The 23,696-nt window shown below is 42.7% G+C and overlaps 1 protein-coding gene and 2 pseudogenes across 5 annotated transcripts in view; 2 read left to right on the forward strand and 1 right to left on the reverse strand.

Annotated features, from left to right (window-relative positions):
• Positions 1-244: 244 nt before the first annotated feature.
• On the reverse strand, positions 245-363 carry LOC134931074 (5S ribosomal RNA; annotated as a pseudogene).
• A 1,152-nt stretch (positions 364-1,515) lies between these two features.
• LOC134931085 (5S ribosomal RNA) lies at positions 1,516-1,634 on the forward strand (annotated as a pseudogene).
• Positions 1,635-13,900: 12,266 nt separating this feature from the next.
• The window catches only part of MCMDC2 (minichromosome maintenance domain containing 2), a 76,733-nt gene continuing 66,937 nt past the window's right edge, over positions 13,901-23,696 (forward strand). For all 5 annotated transcript variants that reach the window (XM_063925012.1, XM_063925013.1, XM_063925010.1 and 2 more), the window contains exon 1: positions 13,901-14,056. In XM_063925012.1, the coding sequence (XP_063781082.1) occupies positions 13,951-14,056 (106 nt within the window). In that variant the 5' untranslated portion in view covers positions 13,901-13,950. The remainder of the gene's footprint in view (positions 14,057-23,696) is intronic.

A 23,696-nucleotide genomic window follows, 5' to 3' on the forward strand; every position in this document is an offset into this window, starting at 1 on the left:
TAGAAATATAAGTCCATTGACCAATGCCAATTGTGATGGATGTATCCTGGTATCCTTATGGAAGGTGAACTGCTAATTCTAAGTTTCTAATCAAGTGTGTACCCAGATGCGACTATAAGGAACTGATAGATAGTGTATTCAATAAGTCTGAGATCAGATAATTAAAAGAAGAAAATAAGTATGAAAATCAGTAGGGTCAAAGGTTGCTCCAACACCTCTGCTTTTCACATAAGGACACAGATATCTATTACTGCACCTGAGATTCCCTAGTGGTCTCCCATCTAGGTACTATTCAAGCTCCTCACTGCTTAGCTTCCAAGATCAGGCGAGATTGGGCGTAGCCAGAGAGATATGGCAGTAATATCACATAGGTTGTGAATGAGAGAGTGTATGGTTATTGGCACATACCAAAAGGGTACTTCTGTTATCCCTTGAGATGCACAGTCTGTCCGTAATTGTTATATTACCGAGAACTCATATGACTGGCATATCAGGTGAGTAAGTACTGAATAAGTGAGGTATAGGAAACAGTTAAGTTCAGGGCCCGCCCCTTGTTATTCACTGCACCATAGATGGGCAGTGGATGGGAGAGGTGGGTTACCTGGACTTATGGAAAAACAAGTGTGGAATTACACAGGTATCTTAAAGTTTCTATATATATATGCCAATTTCTAAAATAAAATAAAGATCCCATGATCCTGGAAAAGGTTTATTTAAGGGTGACTGGGGTATGGTTCAATTAAGGTTAAATTGACCATCCACAAATATTGGAAATGTGAAAAAGAAAGGCTGAATATATATGATAAGGTATGTTAATAAATTTCCGCACTGGTTAATATGTGAAAAATCACACTGAGGAAATAAAGTGAATTTAGCAGTTTACCTGATGGTAGATTAATTCAGTATCAGAATTGACATTGATAATACGATACCAGGAAGGTTGGTGGGCTGAACTGTGCACTGTTCAGCACCACATAACACAGACGGCCGTTTCACCTGGGGTGGCTAAATTCACTTTCTTTCCTCAGTGTGATTTTTCACATATTAACCAGTGCGAAAATTTATTAACATACCTTATCATATATATTCAGCCTTTCTTTTTCACATTTCCAATATTTGTGGATGGTCAATTTAACCTTAATTGAACCATACCCCAGTCACCCTTAAATAAACCTTTTCCAGGATCATGGGATCTTTATTTTATTTTAGAAATTGGCATATATATAGAAACTTTAAGATACCTGTGTAATTCCACACTTGTTTTTCCATAAGTCCAGGTAACCCACCTCTCCCATCCACTGCCCATCTATGGTGCAGTGAATAACAAGGGGCGGGCCCTGAACTTAACTGTTTCCTATACCTCACTTATTCAGTACTTACTCACCTGATATGCCAGTCATATGAGTTCTCGGTAATATAACAATTACGGACAGACTGTGCATCTCAAGGGATAACAGAAGTACCCTTTTGGTATGTGCCAATAACCATACACTCTCTCATTCACAACCTATGTGATATTACTGCCATATCTCTCTGGCTACGCCCAATCTCGCCTGATCTTGGAAGCTAAGCAGTGAGGAGCTTGAATAGTACCTAGATGGGAGACCACTAGGGAATCTCAGGTGCAGTAATAGATATCTGTGTCCTTATGTGAAAAGCAGAGGTGTTGGAGCAACCTTTGACCCTACTGATTTTCATACTTATTTTCTTCTTTTAATTATCTGATCTCAGACTTATTGAATACACTATCTACCAGTTCCTTATAGTCGCATCTGGGTACACACTTGATTAGAAACTTAGAATTAGCAGTTCACCTTCCATAAGGATACCAGGATACATCCATCACAATTGGCATTGGTCAATGGACTTATATTTCTAGTCTACCTAAAATTGTTGTTATATCTAATGCCATTGTGACTAATATTAGAAACCTTTCTTTCTATGTAGAAACCAAATTCTGATATTTTCATCTAAGGTGTCACTGTCATCTCATTTGTTACATTATTTGAGAATGCTCACTCTTATTTGTAAATTGTAATTTCTAAATTTCATTAGAATCTACACTTAGATTTCTAAGATAAAAAGTAGAGAGAGGTCTAGATTTTTCTTGTCCTCTTCTCATAGGACTACTTCTATAGATATATATGTGTGTGTCTGTCAATGTACTACTTTTTTATCCTATTCTAATTAAAAGTTAAGTTTTATATAAGCGTGCCCCAACACAGAGTCTCTCTTTCCTTCTTAAACAATACTATCCTCAGGAACATGCAATCTTCCTCAAACCAACACCAGAATGTTTCCCTTAAAATACCCTACAGCTGGATACCAAACACCACCTTGTAACCTTGTTCTGTCCCCTCCTATCCTGTAAAGGTGAATCCCTTTGTTCTGTTACCATTTTAAATAGCTATTTCTTTCTGATGTGGTGCAGGGGGCTATGTGTACAATGTGCACTATTTGGGTTAAATATGTAATGTTCTGATAACCTTCTATGCACTCACAAACTCCGCCGTAAATACCCATACCACGAGCATGATCGCAGAAGCGATCCTACGCAAATTGCGGATATGTGCATGCACGGCGGAATAAGTGCACGCGCAGCGGGCATGTGTATGGGGTTAGTACATGGTGTATGCATTACAATATTTTTTGACTTTGACAGTCCACCCTTTGGCAGTCAACAATAACTGCCACTATCTAAACATTAAACAGAAAAATATACAATACAATATCTACAGATGATTGGATGGTATGAGGAGAGGTGTAGGTGGGAAATGTATGACCTAGTGAGATAGTAAAAGCATGTGTGTATGAATCCATGTCTGAGGGGCATGTATCATCGTGCCGTATATGTTCTAGATAAGCTTCGAGGTATTGCGAAGTATACATTAAATCCTTCTCATCCCGTATTAAGGGTCTGTAAGTGGGCCAACAAACACTACCAAGCTCTTTTCGGCTTCTTGTTCCAACAAATGGGGTGCACATTTAGATGATGATACATGGAGGGGGAACATATGTGAGTGCTAATATATGTGAATATCACCTGTCGACTATGTGTGTCACTAACTGAAGGTTGTAGTGATGAAGATAAGACACATATGTACAATACATTCACATAACATTTGCGTAATCATTCTTGGGTGTTGATCGAAGTCTCTTCCGGATGGGTGTATTTTTGCTGAAACACAGGAAAAACGGGTGAAAGAAACGGGCCGTGGAATTCTTTTGCAATCCTTATCACAACATCGTTTCTATAGATGGATCATAAATTAAATCTGCTGCTGTAGCAATGCCCCCGCTCCTTAAACTCATCACTTTTGTACTGCGCTTGCACCGCGTTAGAATTCGAACACACCTAAATATCAAGCCAATAATTATGACGACTCCCAGGATACAAAGGAGAAACTTTCCTACACTCATAATAACATTTTGAGCCCATTCTCCTAAACCTGAGAACCAATTGCGTGGTTTCAACCATGAGACCCAGCCGGTCAGTTCATTACTCACAGCAGTCAGGGTAAGGTTGTGTCTCCTTCGGAACTCCCACTTCAACTGCAAGATATCGTCCATCTTTTGATCAATGATCTCATTTGGGTCATCAGTGCTGTTTGTAATATAAGTGCAGCACTTCACACCATATTGAGTTGCCAATGTGACACAGTACCCACCCGTCATGGCTGTGATATAATTGAGGACCATCCTGTGCTGGATCAGTTCCGTTTTGTAAGCTTGCAACTCCCTTCCCGTATACCTGAAGGTGTCGTCATACATCTCAGTGATATTATCTATCAGGTTCGCTAGCGCATGGATGTACCTATCTATAAGGTGTCTCTTAACGATGTGTTCATAATAAGTATGAGTATAAGGAGCTTGAGCACTGCGGTGAACGTCTTTCATCTTATCATGGGTTATGGTCATGACCTCTGGCAACACTCTTCCAATTTAACACAATCCCTCTGAGTTTGGGGCAAGCCACTTATACGCCTTTCTCCCACATATGAAATAAGCATCATCAGGGAGAACATATGGGACAGAATATAACATTACCATATTGCAAACCTTCCAAGTGAAAAATCCTATTCCTAACTCTCTCATCTGTTCAGTACACCTATCAGGCTGTATGATATGCGCACAGTACCCTGGTGATACTTCTCCAACCCGTACGGTCTTACTTCCTTGAGTATACCTGTACCGAAAATACCTTCCACTGTTGGCTATTTGGCGTATAAGTTCAGAGTCTACGGGTGTCCTATCAGCTCTGTGCGAGAATGCCATGGTTTGGTTATTCCATGTCACCTCCCAATTTCCCGGATTTCGGGAATTGGAAATGTTGAAACACACTAAGGATCTATCCACATGGTACTGGTGGAGCTTCAAACTAGGGGGCCTAGAAATATTAAATTTCTTGTCCACCGGTCTCCCACCCCGTAATTCGAGTACCTCATCTATCGCTAACGGGTATGGTACTAATCCTGACTTGCTCTGACCTTGAGGTACTTGTGAGCACACCCAGCATTCTGTCTGGTTTAAGACCTTACCCACTAGTGAGTGGTAATCACTCAATGGATGACGGTCCATGTTGATATTAAGGCTGGACTGACATCTCTGGATGCACCCATCCTCAACTATGTTTTCACAATTTCTACAGATGCAATCTTCCTCAGCCAGTAACCCTTCACAGTGCCTCCTAGTTTCTGGACTACCAGATCGTTTTCTGATACTCGCCTTTGCTCGATGGATGTGTTGCTCTTGGAATTCTACAAATCCGTCCTTGCCATCAGAACCCATTCCAGATCCTTTCTCGACCTCTCTGGTACTCTCACCGAAACAGACTGCTCTCATCAACAACAGGATTAACAGCAAAACCCGGAATGCAGTCTCTTGGGGTAAGTCCATCTTGTTAAGGGAAGAGAAAGGGAACAAGAAGGGGGAGGAAAGGAGGGTAGTGGGAGGTGGAGAAAATAAAAAAAAAAGGAAAAAGAAAACTGGTGCGACAACCGCCTCTGGTCTTGTTCTCCGCGCTCAGGTGCCGTCTCAACAGTACTGCCTCTCAGCCTTCCCGGAACAGACACTCCAGTGATACGATGTTCTCTCCGAGTCAGCGACCTTTCTGTAGGGAACATAAATCTTGCATTACAATGTGTTTAACTGTTGTGTGAAGTAAACCATCCGTGAAAAGTGAAAAAGAGAGAGGAAGTAATAAAAAGAAAATTTGTCAGATTTACGTTCACCATCAGGCTGTCACATCATCAGGTCTATCAGTATCTATGCACAGTCTCCTTTCACCAGTATTTCCACTCTCCACCCTTTGTGCATGGCCAGGCACAGTGATGCTGGTGAGATATACTGGGTTTGGGCAGACCTCTGAAAAGACCGAGTAGACATGTGACGTTTGAGCTGTAATTCTGTCGGTGAACGTCAGAGATGAAGAGGAAACTTTGAAGACAAATCACAGAGTTTAGTAACAAAGAAGATTTTACAAAGTTTGACATCTGGATTGGGAACTACAGGGAATGATTCCCTAATCAGTCTGTTCCCTTAAAAAAAATTCTATGTGTGTTATATCTCTACTGGGACTATCCCAGCCCTCAATCCAGTGTCTTGTCCATTCTAAGTTCATAGGGAACCCGGTATCTTTGAGATAATTTCCTCTACCTGTGATGGACATGCTTCTAAAACAGTGAAATGCAATATTAGTCTTCGTGGGTATTTTAACATATTTTGTGCTTCCTGGGTGGGAGCACTCTATATGTATACCATCTCTAACAAAACTCCTGTTAAATTACTTAGAGGTCACTTCTGCTAGAGAGAAAGAAGCAGAAGTTTAGAAGCCTCCTCCTAATCTCCGTAAATTCTGTCAAAAGGGTAAAGTTGCATTTATTCTGTTCTTCCCTTTAACCGAATCTGTATTTTTCTATACTGTATCATGATTCCTTACTATATGTCCCTTGATCCAGTCTATGTGTTTAATAACGTGGCTTGTTTACTCTGTCTAGGGGTCTATATTGGCTATGTGCTCTACTACTCCTACAATTTCTAGCAAAATGTACTTTATTTTTACAAATGTAACATATCTTCGGTCTTTTGTTACTACTAGGGTTTTGGGGTTTTGGCTGATGAGACTTTGGTGTAAGAGCCTGCATACTTTCAATCCTTAGCCTCTCCTCTTGCAGTTTTCTACGCCTAGCAATATTCCTATGGTGTTCAATTGCGCACTCTCTAAGGCAAGCTACTGTGACCCCTCTCCAATTAGGCAAAGATGTTTGTACTCTGTCCCTCACTGCCTTATCGAGTCCGTCCATCAGCGCAGAGATCACCACCTCTCTGTAATTTTCATTGTTCCCTGCATCCGATACCCCTATGTATCTATCCATTATGTGTAGGGCCCGATAGAAAAATTCAGATGTCATTTCGTTTTCCCTCTGCTTTATGGAGAAAATTTTCCTCCATTTAGCAGTTGTGGGGAAATACAACTCTAGTTGTCTGTTAATTTGTTCTATATTTTCCTGATTGTTTCTGTCAGTCATAGGACTGTCCATCTCTAATCTACAATCAGTGATGAATTTTTGGGTGTCAATATTAGGGAATAGGCATGCTTTCAAAAATGTCCTCCAATGTTGGTTTGTTGGTTCATACACATTACCCAGATCTCTGATAAATTTCTGACATCTGGCTAAATGCTTCTGAGGGTCGGGGAATCCTGAAATGATTGATCGCAGCTCATCTCTGGGCCACGGGCAATACATTGCATTATTCCTGGTGAGGACTACTTCCTGTCTATCGGTTCCCCCATTGGGAGTTACTATTTTCAAGACAGGGTGTAATCCTACCGTTCCGTTCCTAATCTGTTTACTGTGTGGTGTTGTTTCTGTGCAATGAACTGTCTCATACTTACCGGTAGCTGTGACCTCACCAGTTCTTTCATTGGGGAATACTGTTACTGCTCTACCTGGTTGGACAGGTCCCACCTGAGTTTCCTGCAACATGACTGCTTGGAGGAGAGCTGCGATTTGGCTGAATCCTTCATCTTCCTGTGACCTAAAACCTTGGAGAGACCTCAAAACAGGATACATTTTGCAAAAGTTAGGGTTAATACATTGCTCTTTCATATTACTATCATTTATGGATGTATCATTGACTGTAGCCTTCTGTTCCCCTTCGACCTGTGTTGACAATGGTGTGTTTGTGTTCTCATTCCCGCTAGGTTTGGAACCGGTTGCATATGTTAATTTCTCTTGCATATCGCCCTCTTGCTGCCATAAATTTAAACAGTTTGTGTGTCTGACCCTTTGTTTTCGGGATTTTATCAGACATATCCTAAACCTTAAATTCTGCAACACCTCTGGTTCAAAACTGCCTACCTTAGGGAATGGTTCCCTATCTTCCGCAGTCATACGTTCCCATTCATTGCATAAAACCTCTGTGTGTGATCCGTACTTCTCACACATTATGTACCTCGCTGACCCTCTGGGACGCGGAACATCAACCTGAACCCTGGTTGAACGTCCCTTACTTGAGCAACTGGCCCCCATATTTTGCAGGTATTTCCTTCTCAGCTAATTCCTACAAAAAAACAAAATACTCAATATAAGGCAACGGTGAAAGTTCAACGAGTGCTCTCACCCACTCACGCCCACGTTGGCCAATACTACCAAATGCTGTCGTCAGCGAAGTTAGTACCCAACCTAGGGCCCCTGTGTAACCTCTATTTACTGGAAGTATATGGGAGTGACTTACCCTTCCCAGTAAATATTGGTTGTTGGAGATTTCCTGAGTGACCAGCGAAACTCCCTTAAAACAAAAAAACATTTTTACACAAATCACGCTTGCGTATGCTACACCCAGCGCTAATGATCCCGCGATTTTACGCAAAGCTCGTAAAAAGGGTATCACGTTGAGCTAAGTATTGCACCAACGAACGTGCGGTACAATCGCACAGCGTATAAGTAACTGTTACTTGTTCGCCGTACGACCAATGGAATCGTTTTTCAGGCTGCGAAACCTCAGTCGGAGCGTGTCAATCAAATGGCCTATATGGGTTTCTTCGCTAACTCCTTGTGGTTGCGGCACCTAAACAAAAACCTCGCTGACCTTTTGGTCTGCGGTACTCTAAACCTCGCTGACCTTTGGTCTGCGGTATCTGCTACCTTGCTCCTTTGTACTTTAATCAATGTTAACGTGAGCAAGCCAGTCTCACGCCACCAAGTGTCCACTCACCTGGTGTGGTCTCCTACGGGATCCCAAATTCCCTGGGTCCACAAAACCTTTATTGTTTGCACACTCACGTTCGTTCACTCAAATACACTTTTTGGTTTTTCTGTACAGAAAATTAACTTTCATTCAGGTGAACAGCCTTACTACCAGAGGTAATGCAGTAAAAAAGGTTTTATTTAAACTAAATCTTGGACACTGAACAATTTGTGCTATTAACGCGTGACTACCGTTTTGCGCCTAAACTAAACAATGCTATTGTGTAATTTGTACTTAGCGACCATATCCTTACGCACGTTGCGTAAGCACGCGATCGTGCGTACGTCTTTACGTTGCGTACGCAGTCCCGTACTTTGTCCGAGACACGTGTACAAAGACCGTACGTCCGTAATAGTACAAATCCCACACTTCTATAAATGTAAGCGATATTAACTATAATCGCTCACTTAACACAGCACACAGTTTCTTCTGTATAAACCTTTACACCTAGGCCAGGCTGCGTGTGCGTCTTACACTTATTTCTTAAATATTTACTCTATATTTTAACTAAATAGCAACAGATTTCTCAGCACAGGTCAAAATGAATCTAATAATTATCTATAATTCAAATGGTATGATTCAGATTGGATAGCTATCTTGCAGAACATACACTCATATAAATATACACATAATTATAATATTATTATATATTTATATATAACTTGACTCTCATAGAACCCCCACACAGTACACACCTACTGAAATGAATGCATTTCCTTTAAAGTCTCTAATTTGCATATCAATGCTGTGTGCTTTTTGACTGCCTGTTCAAGAGGGTTGTTCACTGCTAAGAAAAAGCAGTTACACAGGTTAATTTGCATTTCAATGGCTATCTTACAGCAAGCAGAGTTAACTGAATCTTAGAGAAAAAATACTTTTTTTTTTTATATCTGTGTACTTCTTACATCAAATATTCATCTTACTATTAACTTTCCACTAGGCCCAGCTGAAACTGTTTGTAATTGACTATGGCATGGGTTAAATAAATGCATTGGTAACTCATAAATGATGATTTCTTTTTTGACCAAGGGGGGCTGATTATTCCGGGCAGTGAAAATCAGCCATTTAGAAAAATTACCTTCCCAACATGGCCGCTGCTCCTCCCCCTTCCACATCCATGAGGGTTACACAAAATGGTGGACAAGCCATGTGGTTAGTCCAAAATGGAGGACAGACCATGCGGCTTCCTTTGTCACAAAGAAATCACACACCATGCAAGCCCCTGAAGTTATTTTAGGCCTGAGTTAAAAAAAAACACTATATCAAGGCTTTTGCAGCAACTTTTAAATGTACTTTTACCCTACTTAACAGATAAGCAATCCAATCTGAATCAAACACAATATGACTCATTTGAACCTTGTTTTGCAACAATATGATCAGATATGCAGAGTACATGTGTTTGCTTGTATTGTGTGCGCATTTGGCGCCAAACAGAAATTCACATACTTTAAAAATAGCTTTGTATGTTTACCTTACGGATCCCACCAGCATCCCTACAAACCATGCAGAGCAGACGCCATGTAATCAGCACTAAATTTAGGGTTGTCAGTGTATCCACCAACCAGGAGAAGGCTTTGTCTATTGGACACAGAGATGTATCTTTACATTACAGGAGAGGTCATAGGTTGATTTGGAAAGGTGGGCGATGTCTTTCTCAACTGCTCTTGTGGGTGGTCTCCTCTGGATTCCCCCCCGCATACATAATATACGGTAAATACAGTTTAAACCTATATTCTGCTTCTGCATCTAACTATCCTCAGGAACATGCGATCTTCCTCAAACCAACATCAGAATGTTTCCCTTAAAATACCCTACAGCTACCAAACACCACCTTGTAACCTTGTTCTGTCCCCTCCTATCCTGTAAAGGTGAATCCCTTTGTTCTGTTACCATTTTAAACAGCTATTTCTTTCTGATGTGGTGCAGGGGGCTATGTGTACAATGTGCACTATTTGGGTTAAATATGTAATGTTCTGATAACCCTCTATGCGCTCACAAACTCCGCCGTAAATACCCATACCACGCGCATGATCGCAGGAGCGATCCTACGCAAATTGCGGATATGTGCACGCACGGCGGAGAATAAGTGCACGCGCAGCGGGCATGTGTATGGGGTTAGTACATGGTGTATGCATTACAATATTTTTCGACTTTGACAACAGCCTTACAAGTCAAATTGCAGTATTCCACAGCCTATCATCCACAGTCCAACGGTTCCATGGAACGAGTTAATCAAGATTTGGAAACCTTTCTACGCATTCACCTTTCCTCTTCTCAGGATGATTGGGTAGAACATTTACCTTGGGCTAAGTTCGCCCACAACAATACTTACCATTCTTCTACTGGGCTTACGCCCTTCCTCATTGTTTATGGAGCCCATCCTAAAGTTCCAGCATTTCAAAGTCTACCGGCACTCAACTTACCAGCAGTGGAAACCTCCCTTAAGCGTTTTTTGAACATTTGGAATCGGGTTCATACCAATCTTCAAAAGGCTTCTCTTCGTTACAAGAAATGGGCTGATAGTAAACGATAGAAAATTCCTAGTCTCAAGGTATGAGACCAAGTTTGGCTTTCTACAAGGAACTTACGCTTATGAGTACCTTCAATGAAGCTTGCCCCCCCCCCCCCCCCCCCCGCTTTATAGGTCCTTTTCCAATTGTGGGAAAAATTAATCCAGTGGCTTATAAACTCAAACTACCCCCTTACCTCAAAATTCCTTCTTCTTTCCATGTTTCCTTGCTAAAACCTTTAGTTTTGAACCGATTTCGGAGACGGTTACCACGACCACCCAAAGTACTCACCCAGAGTGGAATAGAGTTTGAGGTTAAAAAGGTACTTGACTCCCGAATTCGTTATGGTCGGTTACAGTACCTATTGGACTGGAAAGGTTATGGGCCCTCATTCCGAGTTGTTCGCTCGCTAGCTGCTTTTAGCAGCATTGCACACGCTAAGCCGCCGCCCTCTGAGAGTGTATCTTAGCTTAGCAGAATTGCGAACGAAAGATTAGCACAATTGCGAATAGAAATTTCTTAGCAGTTTCTGAGTAGCTCCAGACTTACTCCTACACTGCGATCAGTTCAGTCACTTTCGTTCCTGGTTTGACGTCACAAACACACCCAGCGTTCGCCCAGACACTCCCCCGTTTCTTCAGACACTCCCGCGTTTTTCCCAGAAACGTCAGCGTTTATCCACACACTCCCATTAAACGGTCAGTTTCCGCCCAGAAACACCCACTTCCTGTCAATCACACTACGATCACCAGAACGATGAAAAATCTTCGTTAGGCCATGAGTAAAATACCAAACTTTTGTGCTAATTTACTTGGTGCAGGCGCACTGCGAACATTGCGCATGCGCAGTTTGCGACTAATCGCTCTGTAGCGAAAAAAAATAACGAGCGAACAACTCGGAATGACCCCCATGGTCCGGAGGAACGGTCCTGGGATTACGCAACAAATGTTCATGCCCCAGCATTAGTTTGCAAATTTCATTCTGAACATCCAGAGAAGCCTAAATTGTGTCCAGGGTCCACTCTAAAGAGGGGGAATAATGTCATGGTCCGGTGGGAGACTGTGCAGGGGAGCCGGCTCTTACCTGTCCGGTCCCTTTGGAGAGGTCCAGCTGGCGGAGGTGCAGGCTGCTGGCGCCGGGCAGGGTGTGCTGGGAGAACAGGCAGGGGCACTGGTTGGCAGCTCAGCAGACTGGCAGCATGTCCCTCCAGCAGGGGTTAGCAGTGCTGCTGTGGAGCCAGGGCTTCTGTGAACAGGCTGGGCTGTGTTCCCGGTGGCCATCTTGGATGTGGGCAAAAAGCCTGTCTTGCCCACACTTCACCAATTTATCACTTTCCTGTGGCCAATTAGCTCTGAGCAGTTGCTATAATACAGGAAGGCCTGCAGGAGGGAAATTGCCAGTGCAACGTCTTTCACAGTATCTGTGAAGCTAGTTCTCTGTGCTCCCGCAGCGTCTCCAGTGTCAGGTTCTTGTTACAGCAAATTACCCAAGCCTCCTGATATAGCCTTACGCAGACTGCCGACTCTGTTCCCGTGTCCTACCCAGGTACCTGTTCTGGATCGCGCAGTAACCAGCCTTCGGAATTCCTCCTTTAAAGTACTGGGTCACAGTTCCGGTATCCTCAGCCACCCGCTAAGCTACAGTAGTATCTCTATTCAACTGTCTTTGGCGAACCTTCATCCGTCCCGCTCGTTTGTTATTCAGCGATCCAAGTGCACCAGAATCATCTTCCCCAAATCCGGATCCACAAGAATTCTCAGACGTGACACTCTTGAACAACAGAAGGTGTGACTATTTTCGACTTCATAAGCTTTCACTTCACCATAAAATAAGACTGATTTAAAGGCAAATTAGACTCTTACCTTGGGCATAGCTTATAGCTTGGTGGCATACGCGCATGTCATGCATGTCAACGTTGATTGTAGCCAGTGCTGAATCAGAGCTTAATTCAGCATGGGTTGTAAATTTGCGAAAAAATCGCACACCTACAACCCTTTACTCTGACATGCGGGGAGACGCCCAGCATGCATACCTACCAACATGACTCTCTCCAGGAGTGACAATATTCTCTGCTCCTGGGCTTCCCTCTTTATTTATGATTGCCATCACCTGTGCTGAAACACCTTTCTTAGCCATTAACCTGTTAAAACAGGTGCCGGCAACCATACATTAAGAGAAAAGTCCAGAAGCAGAGCATTGTGTCCCTCCTAGAGAGGGTCATGTTGGGAGGTATGCGCATGCCGGGTCCTGACCCCCCACCCCGCAAACATGCGAGCATATCGCTAGACAGCGATGCTCTCACATGTTCAGGGTTGCCCTCTGCTTACGCAGCCTAGCTCCTAAAGCAGACGGCGGGCCGCCATATTTTCGTAAAACGATCTGGACATGCCTGCGTTGTTTGGACCACGCCCCACCGAAATGCCCTGTCCATCAGGCAGAGGCGTTCACACATGTTGCATCTCACTGTGTGCGCACGCGCAGTGCGGCTTCTGTGCGTGCGCACACTCCAGAAAGATTCAGCATGCAAACACATTCGTAGCTGTAATCCATGCTTAATTAGGCTCGCAGTGAGCTGCTGCTGACAATTGGGTTAGAAAAGTGGTTCCCAAAATCAGTCCAGAAGGCACCCTAACAGTCCAGGTTTTTAACGATATCCGAAAAGGGGGCACGATCTTACGGCAGGTGGCTTGACCTTGTGGGGAATAGCGATCCTGCAAGCCACATCCTATGTTTTTGTTACACTGGTTATGCCCAGTACTCCGGGACGTACCTCTTTCCTGTGAATTAACACTGCATGCATGCATACAGCGTTTATTCACTCTCGGGTGAGAGGGGATTTCCCAACACCCCAATCCCCCCTCCACCCAGAGATCAGGGCGGAGTGTGGGTGGATTGGAGGAGCATGAATATTGGGATGTACGCATGTAAATATAACCAGAAATCTTTTTAATATGCGTAAATATTAACTACTCTACAAATATAATGATTAACAAATGGCCCATCCTACAAATGGTCACTTTGCACCACAACTTGGGCCATAAATAAATAAATATACAATAGGTCATAGTAAAGGGACTACATTTCCTGCCTGGCTGCCCAGTCACTGGTTTTCCCGCCAAATGTATCCTGCTGCAGCTGCTGCAGTCAGTGTGAGGCAGACAGCTGTGTGACTGGAGTCTGACTGGCTACCATGAGCTGTGCCCCGAGTGTCAGTCACATGAGGCAGGCTGCACTCATCTATATGGACAGGAGCAGAGGTCTACAGAAGTTTATAGAGGACTGCAAGAGATATAATGGTACATATACCGTTGATTATAAGGAGATAGCATGCTGGCTTTATATATACTATTGGAAACCTATCAAAATCGATGCTTGTTTTATTTTGATAACTCAACCATATTCTTACATCCAGCCCTTCTCTCAAAATAGGTCTCACAGTAATAGACCTTATAGAATGTCCATCCAATTCTTAATGCACCAAAAAACAGTTTATAGCGAGCTAAAGGAATGTCAGTATAATCTCCAAATACAGTATTAATTCAACAGGTAAATAAATGCAATTTAATATTTTCAATACAATCACAAAGTAATTACAAATAGCATGGGCAGTAAGTTACAGGACATAAAAAAAAAAAAGTATAAAATAAACGTATTCCTCAGTCACCATGTTGACAGTGACTCTGGGGGAGATGTACTAAGCTTTGAAAAGTGATAAAGTGGAGGGTGATAAAGTACCAGCCAATCATCCCAACTGCCATACCACAGGCTGTGTTTGAAAAATGTCAGTTAGGAGCTGATTGGCTGGTAGTTTATCACTCTCTATCACTTTTTAAGGCTTAGTACAGCCGGCCCTCTGGGTGGAATTCAAATGTTTTCCACCGGCAGCCAGTAGATGGCGCCCAAACGAAGCTATTCAATAGTAGCTCCATTCGGCCTCAAATGGCTGCCAGTGTCTGCATTTCGTCTCGCACCCACCGTATAATGCATGCATTATAACTTTAAACATGCTGGTAAAGCAGCATGTCTATAGTTATAATGCCTGCACGATTAAAATGCTTTAAGTAGTATTACAACTGTGTCTGGATACTGGCACCAGCATTCTGGTTCAGACATAGGGGTATATTCAATAACTGTCGGAAGCTGCCGTCTTGTTGGAAGGGGGTCCGACCTAATTCATTACGGCCCCGTTTTTTCCGACAAGTCGTGAAACCCAATATGTTGGAATGCACGCTGAATGCTGTCGGAATGCACGCTGATCGGCGGCTTCAGCCACCGATCTGCGTTTATGTCAGAAGCGGGGCCAAACCAGACAAGTTTTAGCCCCGTTCCGACAAACTCAATCCGACTTGAAAACAAGGCAGATTGAGGTGAGCAGATGGGGAGCGGTGCAGCGGGCTTACGGGGAGCGGGGATGAGAGGTACCTTGACGGCCATCCCCTGGCCAGGCACCTCTCTCCCTGCAGTGCCTCCCTCGCCGCCGCAGACATCACCTCCGCCGGCCGCCGTGGCAGCTCCCCCCACACGCAGCTGTAGCAGCTCCCACCGCCGCACACAGCCGCCCAGCTCCCCCCACCCCTGCTGTCAGCGCACCCCCGGCAGCTGCTGGCGGCAGCACAGGACCCCCGGTACGCCCAAATCTGACAGTCAGATTTGGCCGTCCATTGAATAGGGGTTGTCGGGTCCATTCCGACAACTGCATGTTGGAATGGACCCGACTCTTATTGAATATACCGTAGTCACTGTCAACAAAGTGATTCCATACCTTGGAGGATACTGGGGGGTACATAGCCAGAATGGACATATATCATATATGGGGTTGTGCTGTACGATTTCAATATTCATTATGTCGACAGCATAATGACCTGTGTTGACATTGGCAGAATGACGATAATGTGATTTCTCATACATCCTAGAGGATGCTGGGGTCCACTTCAGTACCATGGGGTATAGACGGTTCCGCAGGAGCCATGGGCACTTTAAGACTTTTTCAGAGTGTGAACTGGCTCCTCCCTCTATGCCCCTCCTCCAGACCTCAGTTTAGAAAATGTGCCCAGGCAGACTGGTCGCACTCTAGTGGAGCTCTACTGAGTTTCACTAAAAGACTTTGTTAGGTTTTTTATTTTCAGGGAGACTGCTGGCAACAGTCTCCCTGCTTCGTGGAACTTAGGGGGAAGAAGTAGGAACCAACTTCCTAAAAAGTTTCATAGCTCTGCTTCTGCTGACAGGACACCATTAGCTACTGAACACTAGCTGCGGCTATGCGCTCACTCCCACAGCATGCCGTCACCCCCCTAACAGAGCCAGAAGTCAGAAGACTGGTGAGTGTATTACCGGAGGTCTGCAGAGAGGGCTCTCTGGTCATCGTGATGGCTTAAGGTATCGCGCAGCGAGCGGGAACGCTGTGCGAACATGCTATCCATAACACAGTGCACAGCAGGGTGCAGGGCGCTGGGGGGGCATGCCCTGGGCAGCATGAAACCTACTCTCACTGGCAAAAGGTGGCATATGATGCTGTGGCACAGTCCTACACCCCCGCTAGTATAAAGATCTAGTTCAATAGCTGAGGAAAAATGCGCCATTGCAGGGGGCGGGGCTTCTTCCTCAGACAGAAGATAAAAACTTAACCTCACTCGCAAGAGTGGGTGAGCCACACGCTTGACAGAGTTGATTCTCCTCTAGCAGCTGAAAAAAATTGGAACGTCACTCCAAACTGAACACAATATGCAATTGTACTCTAGGTACCAAAGACAGCGCTTAGTGATACAAAAAAATATTATTAACAATTAAAAGTAAAACAGATGTATGCAGACAGGTGTAAAGGATCAATCAATATTTATTTAATTTCTATTTGGTCGGTTAAAAATGCTTTGTTACACATATAAGGGCATTTATGTGAACAAGTTAAAACATGACTGACTTGAAGCAAGCTGGGTGATCGTGTGCAGGGCACTAATAAGTAACCAGTGGTTGGTGGACCTATGTTTCCTGGGTATAAATGGTAAGTCTCTCCATTAATAGTTACCGATCCTGGTGGAACCAAATGTCACATTCCCTGGTGATGTCTCAGCATGAAGAGATTTCAACACACCGGTTGGGGGAAATAGGTCCTCCGTTTAGCAATGGAAAGGTCGTCAGAGAGAGTCCCAGGCTTGTTCTGAAGAAGGTCCACCGTCCAAATGTCCTGGATAGTAGTGCCACACGGTCCACTAGTATGGTCCTTACGCGTTTCGCTGACTTCCAGGGGCAGCTTTATCAAAGGTATATGCTCTCTGAGGCAGTCATCCCTGTACAAGGAGGAGAGCCTTGGAATCGGGCAACAAAGATCTTAGATTCATGCACCTGTACAAGGAGGAGAGCCTTGGAATCGGGCAACAAAGATCTTAGATTCATGCACCAAACAACAGAGAGCTTTTCTGCCTCCTGCCTCCTCTACTCTGTCCACAAGCAGCTCTGCAGACTCTCTCTGACGACCTTTCCATTGCTAAACGGAGGACCTATTTCCCCCAGCCGGTGTGTTGAAATCTCTTCATGCTGAGACATCACCAGGGAATGTGACATTTGGTTCCACCAGGATCGGTAACTATTAATGGAGAGACTTACCATTTATACCCAGGAAACATAGGTCCACCAACCACTGGTTACTTATTAGTGCCCTGCACACGATCACCCAGCTTGCTTCAAGTCAGTCATGTTTTAACTTGTTCACATAAATGCCCTTATATGTGTAACAAAGCATTTTTAACCGACCAAATAGAAATTAAATAAATATTGATTGATCCTTTACACCTGTCTGCATACATCTGTTTTACTTTTAATTTTTAATAATATTCTTCCTCAGGCAGCCTGTTATGACCTACAGTTTGGTCAATCGGTGCTGCAGGGTCATCCGCACTCTCCCGCCCGTACTGGAGCTTTGGTATAACCCCATGGTACTGAAGTGGACCCCAGCATCCTCTAGGACGTATGAGAAAACAGGATTTTAATACCTACCGGTAAATAATTTTCTTCTAGTCCGTAGAGCACAGGTTCTCAAACTCGGTCCTCATTTGGTATGCCTGGATTCTGTTTCTGATGTATTGCCGAAGATAATGTAATAATTATTATTATTATATCCTTTAATTACATGGTGTAACAATGAGTCTGCAGCCCCTTACACAGTGCTTGAACAGATACAGTGCACACATAAGATACAAAGTGCACAAGTCATATAGGCGGTGTATCAGACCCGGCATGTTCTGTGTCGCAGCGGCTGCGTGTAATGTCACGTGGCCCGCCCCTGCGTTAGAACGCCGTTGGTGGGGCGCAGTCCGGGCAACACAGGTATGTCCGGACCGCGCCCCACCAACGGCGTTCAAACACCGTTGGCACGCCCCCTCCCACCCAGAGACTGCCTCTGCCTGTCAATCAGGTAGAGGCGATCGCAGCAGTGAGATGGATGCGTACTCCACAAAGGACATCAGGCTACGATCGTTGCCACTACAGCGATCGGGTTTGAATTAGGCCCATAGTTCAAAATAATGTAAAACATGTATTGATTAAAGCCATATAAATATTACTGCATATACAGTCATCCGTGCAGGCTGAACCCTAAGGTTCTGGGCATTTGTTGGCAAGGGGCAGGAGAAGCTGCTATGAGTGAGATAAGGAAGAGTACATAAGGAACAGTTTAAAATCTATGAGAGAGACTGACATGGGTAACAGAGCGGGGAGTCAGTGAGTGAGGAACACAAAGGGAAAAGTTACGGTGTGAGCTGGTAGGCTTTAGTATATGGGTTTTGAAAGCCCAACTGAAACTTTGAGAGAGGTTTGTAGAGAGAGATTTACAGTGGTGGGGATCAGCATTGCCCAATCCTGGAGGAAAGAGTGAGAGGAGATAACTGTTGTGAAAAGAGACGGCAGAGCAAAGCGGGAAGGCGGGAGTGTGGAGGAAGATGAGGTTAGACATGTATGAGGAGACTGTTTTATAGGTAAGTGAAGTTTTTATTTTGGTCTGTAGGGGAAGGGCAGCCAGAGCAGAGTATGTCCTGACAGAGGTGGGTGGTATAAACAATTTGGTTAGAAAGAAAGATCAGCAGCACCACCTTAACTACGCCTATTTTAGTTTATAGTACAATTGGTTCCATTTTGATTAACATTTGAAGTACCGCAGCATCAAATACTGAATATAACTTTCCTTAATCATCACAAAGAGGAGGATTCTCCACAATTATGATTATAATTTTGTTATGTATATAGGGCACATATTCCGCATTACAGAGAATATTTAGTTATTCGTATCAGTTCCCGGCCCAGTGGAGATTACAATCTATTTCTTACCATATACTGTATATACTGTGTACACACACACATATATATATATATATATATACATACATATATATACTACAATAGTTTTTTCATCATAAGCCAACTGTTGTACCATTTTTTTGGATTGCGGGAGGAAACTGGAGTACACATGCAAACATGGGGAGAACATACAAACGAACACCAGGCCGGCGCTCAATTCCAATGATGCTCCCAAATGTATATAAAAAACAATTTATTAAAAAAAAATTTAAACACACTTATTAAAAATAAGAATAGACCACGGTATTTTATATCCCAGAAAACTGAGGTGTATTATACCTCTACTATTTGCATAAATGCATACATACTAGATATTGTAAATAGCAAGAAAATATATAAGCGGTAGTCGCTGAAATTTATATAGGGAGATTCTCAATTTAATTTAGTCAGTCTCTTATACTTATTTAGTAACCCACAGTTCAAATAAGGATGAGTCCTCCAGCTGGTATATTTAGCATCTGTAACCATATATATATATATGTATCCTGGATTGATGTAAATATTTCCATGGATTGGGTAAATAAATGCAATGATGTAAGACCGTACGGTTGCTGCTACTCACTGAATAACTGTGACTGTCCTCACTACGCAAAGTAAGATGTTGGAAGCCGCTCTATATCACCCTGTGCACGGGTGAGACATCCGTCAGCGGCACGATCGAGTGGAAACCGCTCCCTTCCGTGCGGCACAGTGTTACTGCACCGAGCCGCCGTGCATCAGCTCTGACTCAGATGGAGCAATGCTCAGCAAGGCGGGGTATTTGAAAGTTCCCGATGCAAGGGAGGAATAGATGGTACAGTCTCGTCACAAATAGGCAGATTACCGGTAAATGGTAGCAGACAGCCGATTGGTGTAAAAGCTGGTGTATTTCTCCTGTGGGCACTCGTTAGTCTCAGCGACCCTTTCTCTCTTTACCCTCAACGCGTTTCTCCGCGCCCCAGGCGGCTTCTTCAAGAGGCAGAGTGTTCTTCTCTGGGCATTTTTTTCAGTCTTTTATACCCTGTCCTTTGTAATTAGTATAAACAGGTGTGTATGTAGTCTCAACAGGTGTAATGAAATCATTACTCTCATACACCAGCAGAATTTGGCTCAGAGTATCACTTTACATGGTCTATTAGTAAAAAACCTTTTGTAAACAGCATAATAAAAATTAGTCATATCAATATCAATACATATACATATATAAAAACTTTTTATGCCATGCGGACAGAATAACATGAAACCTAAAACAACACAGTTATAGGTTGATGAAAATCGTGCAGCTGTATATTTATAACCTCATACACCCCCTAACGGGGAGAACATGTTTGTATCCTAAGTATTAATAATAACACATCCATAGTATATTTATAAACTATAAACACCTCAAATGTTATTTATTAAATATTTTATTACATTTTAAGTGATGTAAACGTGGAACAAAACATAATGCTCCACGTGTCTGCATACACACACCCCTTCATATTGCTGTACCTATAAACCTATATACCAATGCCCGTTAGGGTTAAACAGCTGAAATACAGGGCAACCTATTTTATGCAGATCAATGTAATTTTAATCATGAATATTTAATTTTACCATAAGCTTTTAGGTACTTAGTATGATACAAAACTATGGAATTTCTAAAATAAAATGTCCCATATGGCTGCACCCAGGACAGAGAGCAGACCTTAGAACTGGCATGCCACTAGCTGTATAGGGGCAATGCCAAGTCTGATCACAGTCGTGGGTGCCAACCAAACAACATTACTAAAAGTAGATATATAGGCAAAAACTATTATACTCTATACACCCAAGCATATATAGAGTATACTCTCTAAATGGAAGAATATTAATTAAATAAAGGATGAGATAGTAGATAGTGTTAACATACAGAAAAAAACAGAACTACAAATAATTACAAAAGTCTATATAAATTCGAGATCTATTGTCTCATTTAACCCTTGTGGCTTCAAGGTTTGTAGTCTCCAGATCCATGCAGCTTCCTGACGACATAATGTTCTAAATCTATCCCCACCTCTGGGGGTAACCTTGATCTGTTCGAGACCGATTAAGTGGAGACAGGCAGGATTACTAGAATGAACTTCTGTATAATGACGTGAGACGCTGTGATTCATGTTTTCCTTAAGGATATTTCTCCTGTGCTCCATAAATCGCAGCTTCAGTGCCCTAGTGGTACGCCCCACATAATATAACTGACACGAACAACGCAACAGATATATTACAAAATGCGTACTTCAGTTAATAAATGATTGGATCTTAAATTCTGTTTTTGAGCAAGACGAAGAAATGCATTTAGTTTTACACGTAGGTACACATAGCACATCTGTTATGGTTACATCTAAAAAAAGACAACCTTTGAGCCCACTATTGTTTGCTGTTCGCTAAAATCAATATTCTCGCGTGATCTCTTAAAAAAAAACTAGGAGCCAGTATATTTCTAAGGTTTCTAGCTTTTTTAAATATAATTGTGGGATTTGCAGGGAGAGTAGTACTCAATATCGGATCAGTCAACAATAACTTGTAGTTACGTTTAATTATGCAGGAGATTTTTTTTGCTTTTACATTAAATTTCGATTTAAATGCCAGATTATGTTAATTTGTTTTCTGAATATTTTTATTATTATTATATCTAGATTTCTCAATAAATTTTTTGGTTTTTAAAGGGGAATCTCGTACTAATGTGGTACATGAATTTTCATTCCCATCTCTACCCTCAATTACTGATGGTATGCCTTTAGTTTTAAGGATATTCTCCCTATCTAACGTTTGTAAGTAGGCAATAGCCTCTGACAAAGCTGAATATATTTGTCCTATTAAAAACACGTTAAAGAACACAGTATGCAATTGGCGCAAAAAGTACCGCAAGGGTACGCCCTTAACTATACCTTAAGGAATGTACTTATACTGTAAACATTTGTGCAGTGATAATGTGTAGATGTAATGCAGTGTAACCTTGTTAGCTTAAAAGCTGTATGAGCGACTATGACGCTCTGAGAACCTTTATGCATTTATAATAATCAATCAAATACCGGTCTAAGGTTCTAACGCCTTTAGTGAGAGAATGAACGTTCAAAAAGAATAATACAATACACAGAGCCGGCCCTAACCAACATGATGCCCTAGGCAAGATTTTGGCTGGTGCCCCCTAGCACCACCGCTAGTTCCACCTCTGACCTTGCTCCCCTTTCCCAGCACCATCACCCCCGCCCATAGCAGTCCTTTTTTTGTTTTCCTACCCCCTGTAATTTAAATAAGAACAATGTGCACATTCGGCGCACAGCCCAAAAAGGAATGTGTTTTTGCTGGCAAGGGGCATGGCCACACAATGGTACCCCCAATTCAAATTATGCCTCACAGTAGTGCAACTTTATTCACAACTTATCATATGATAGTGTCCCTTATTCACATTACATCACACAGTAGTACCAATTTACCTTATATACGTTAGTTCTCACAGTAGTGCCCCTCATTCACATATCATCGTACTGAATTGCTCTTTATTCACATTACACCACACTATATTGCTCTTTATTCTCAGTACACCACACCATATTGCTCCTTATTCAGATTACACCACACCATATTGCTCTTTATTCACATTAGACCACACTGTAGTGCCCTTTCTATATGTTACGCCACACAGTAAAGCACCTTATACACATAATGCCACACATTGGTAATGCATTTATACACATAATACCACACAGTAATGCCCCTTACACATATGACACACATTATTAATGTCCTTATAAACATAGTGCGCCTTACACATTATGCCAACCCTTATTAATGCCCTTCTACACATAATTTCCCTTACACATATGCCGCACATTGTTAATGCCCTTATACACATAATGACACACATAATGTCCCTTACACATATGCCGCACATTATTAGTGCCCTTATATACATAATGACACACATAGTGCCCCTTACACATATGTTAGACATTATTAATGCCCTTATACAAATAATGACACATATAGTTCCTGGCATGAGTCAACTGGCAGCTCTGCTAACGTTGGGTGCCTATTCTTTATGAAAATGCATCTTATTAGCATTGCTATTTGGCTAGGATGCACAAGCAGCTTTTGCTGATTAAAATGATATGCAGCATGCCTATATATTGTGTGCGACTGTGGCTGTATCTGCTGCATACGGAATGCTGCAAACAGAATATAGGCATGCCGCATATCATTTTAATCAGCATAAGCTGCTTGTGCCCCTAGGCATACCAGATGCCCTAGGCAATTGCCTAGTTTGCCTATGCCTAAGGCCGGCTCTGACAATACAAGCTATACACTACCAAAATAACATAGAATATCTAACCAAGTAACTAACATATAATACAATAAAGACACAAGTACGTTTAAGGGGGAGGGGAGAGAGAGGGGGAGAGAGAGGGCTAACAGTAACAATAAGACAATATGGTTATATGGCTGCAGAGAATCTTACACATGTGAGGAACAATCGCTGCGCAGTTAGTCAATGCTGAGAATCTTTGTGGAGAAAATACTTGAGCTTACCCAGGCTGCCTGTCCCTATATACACAACACCCAGCAACACAATTGTCCCTACAATGCCGC

Source organism: Pseudophryne corroboree, chromosome 5, assembly GCF_028390025.1.
Source record: "Pseudophryne corroboree isolate aPseCor3 chromosome 5, aPseCor3.hap2, whole genome shotgun sequence".
NCBI lineage: Eukaryota > Metazoa > Chordata > Amphibia > Anura > Myobatrachidae > Pseudophryne > Pseudophryne corroboree.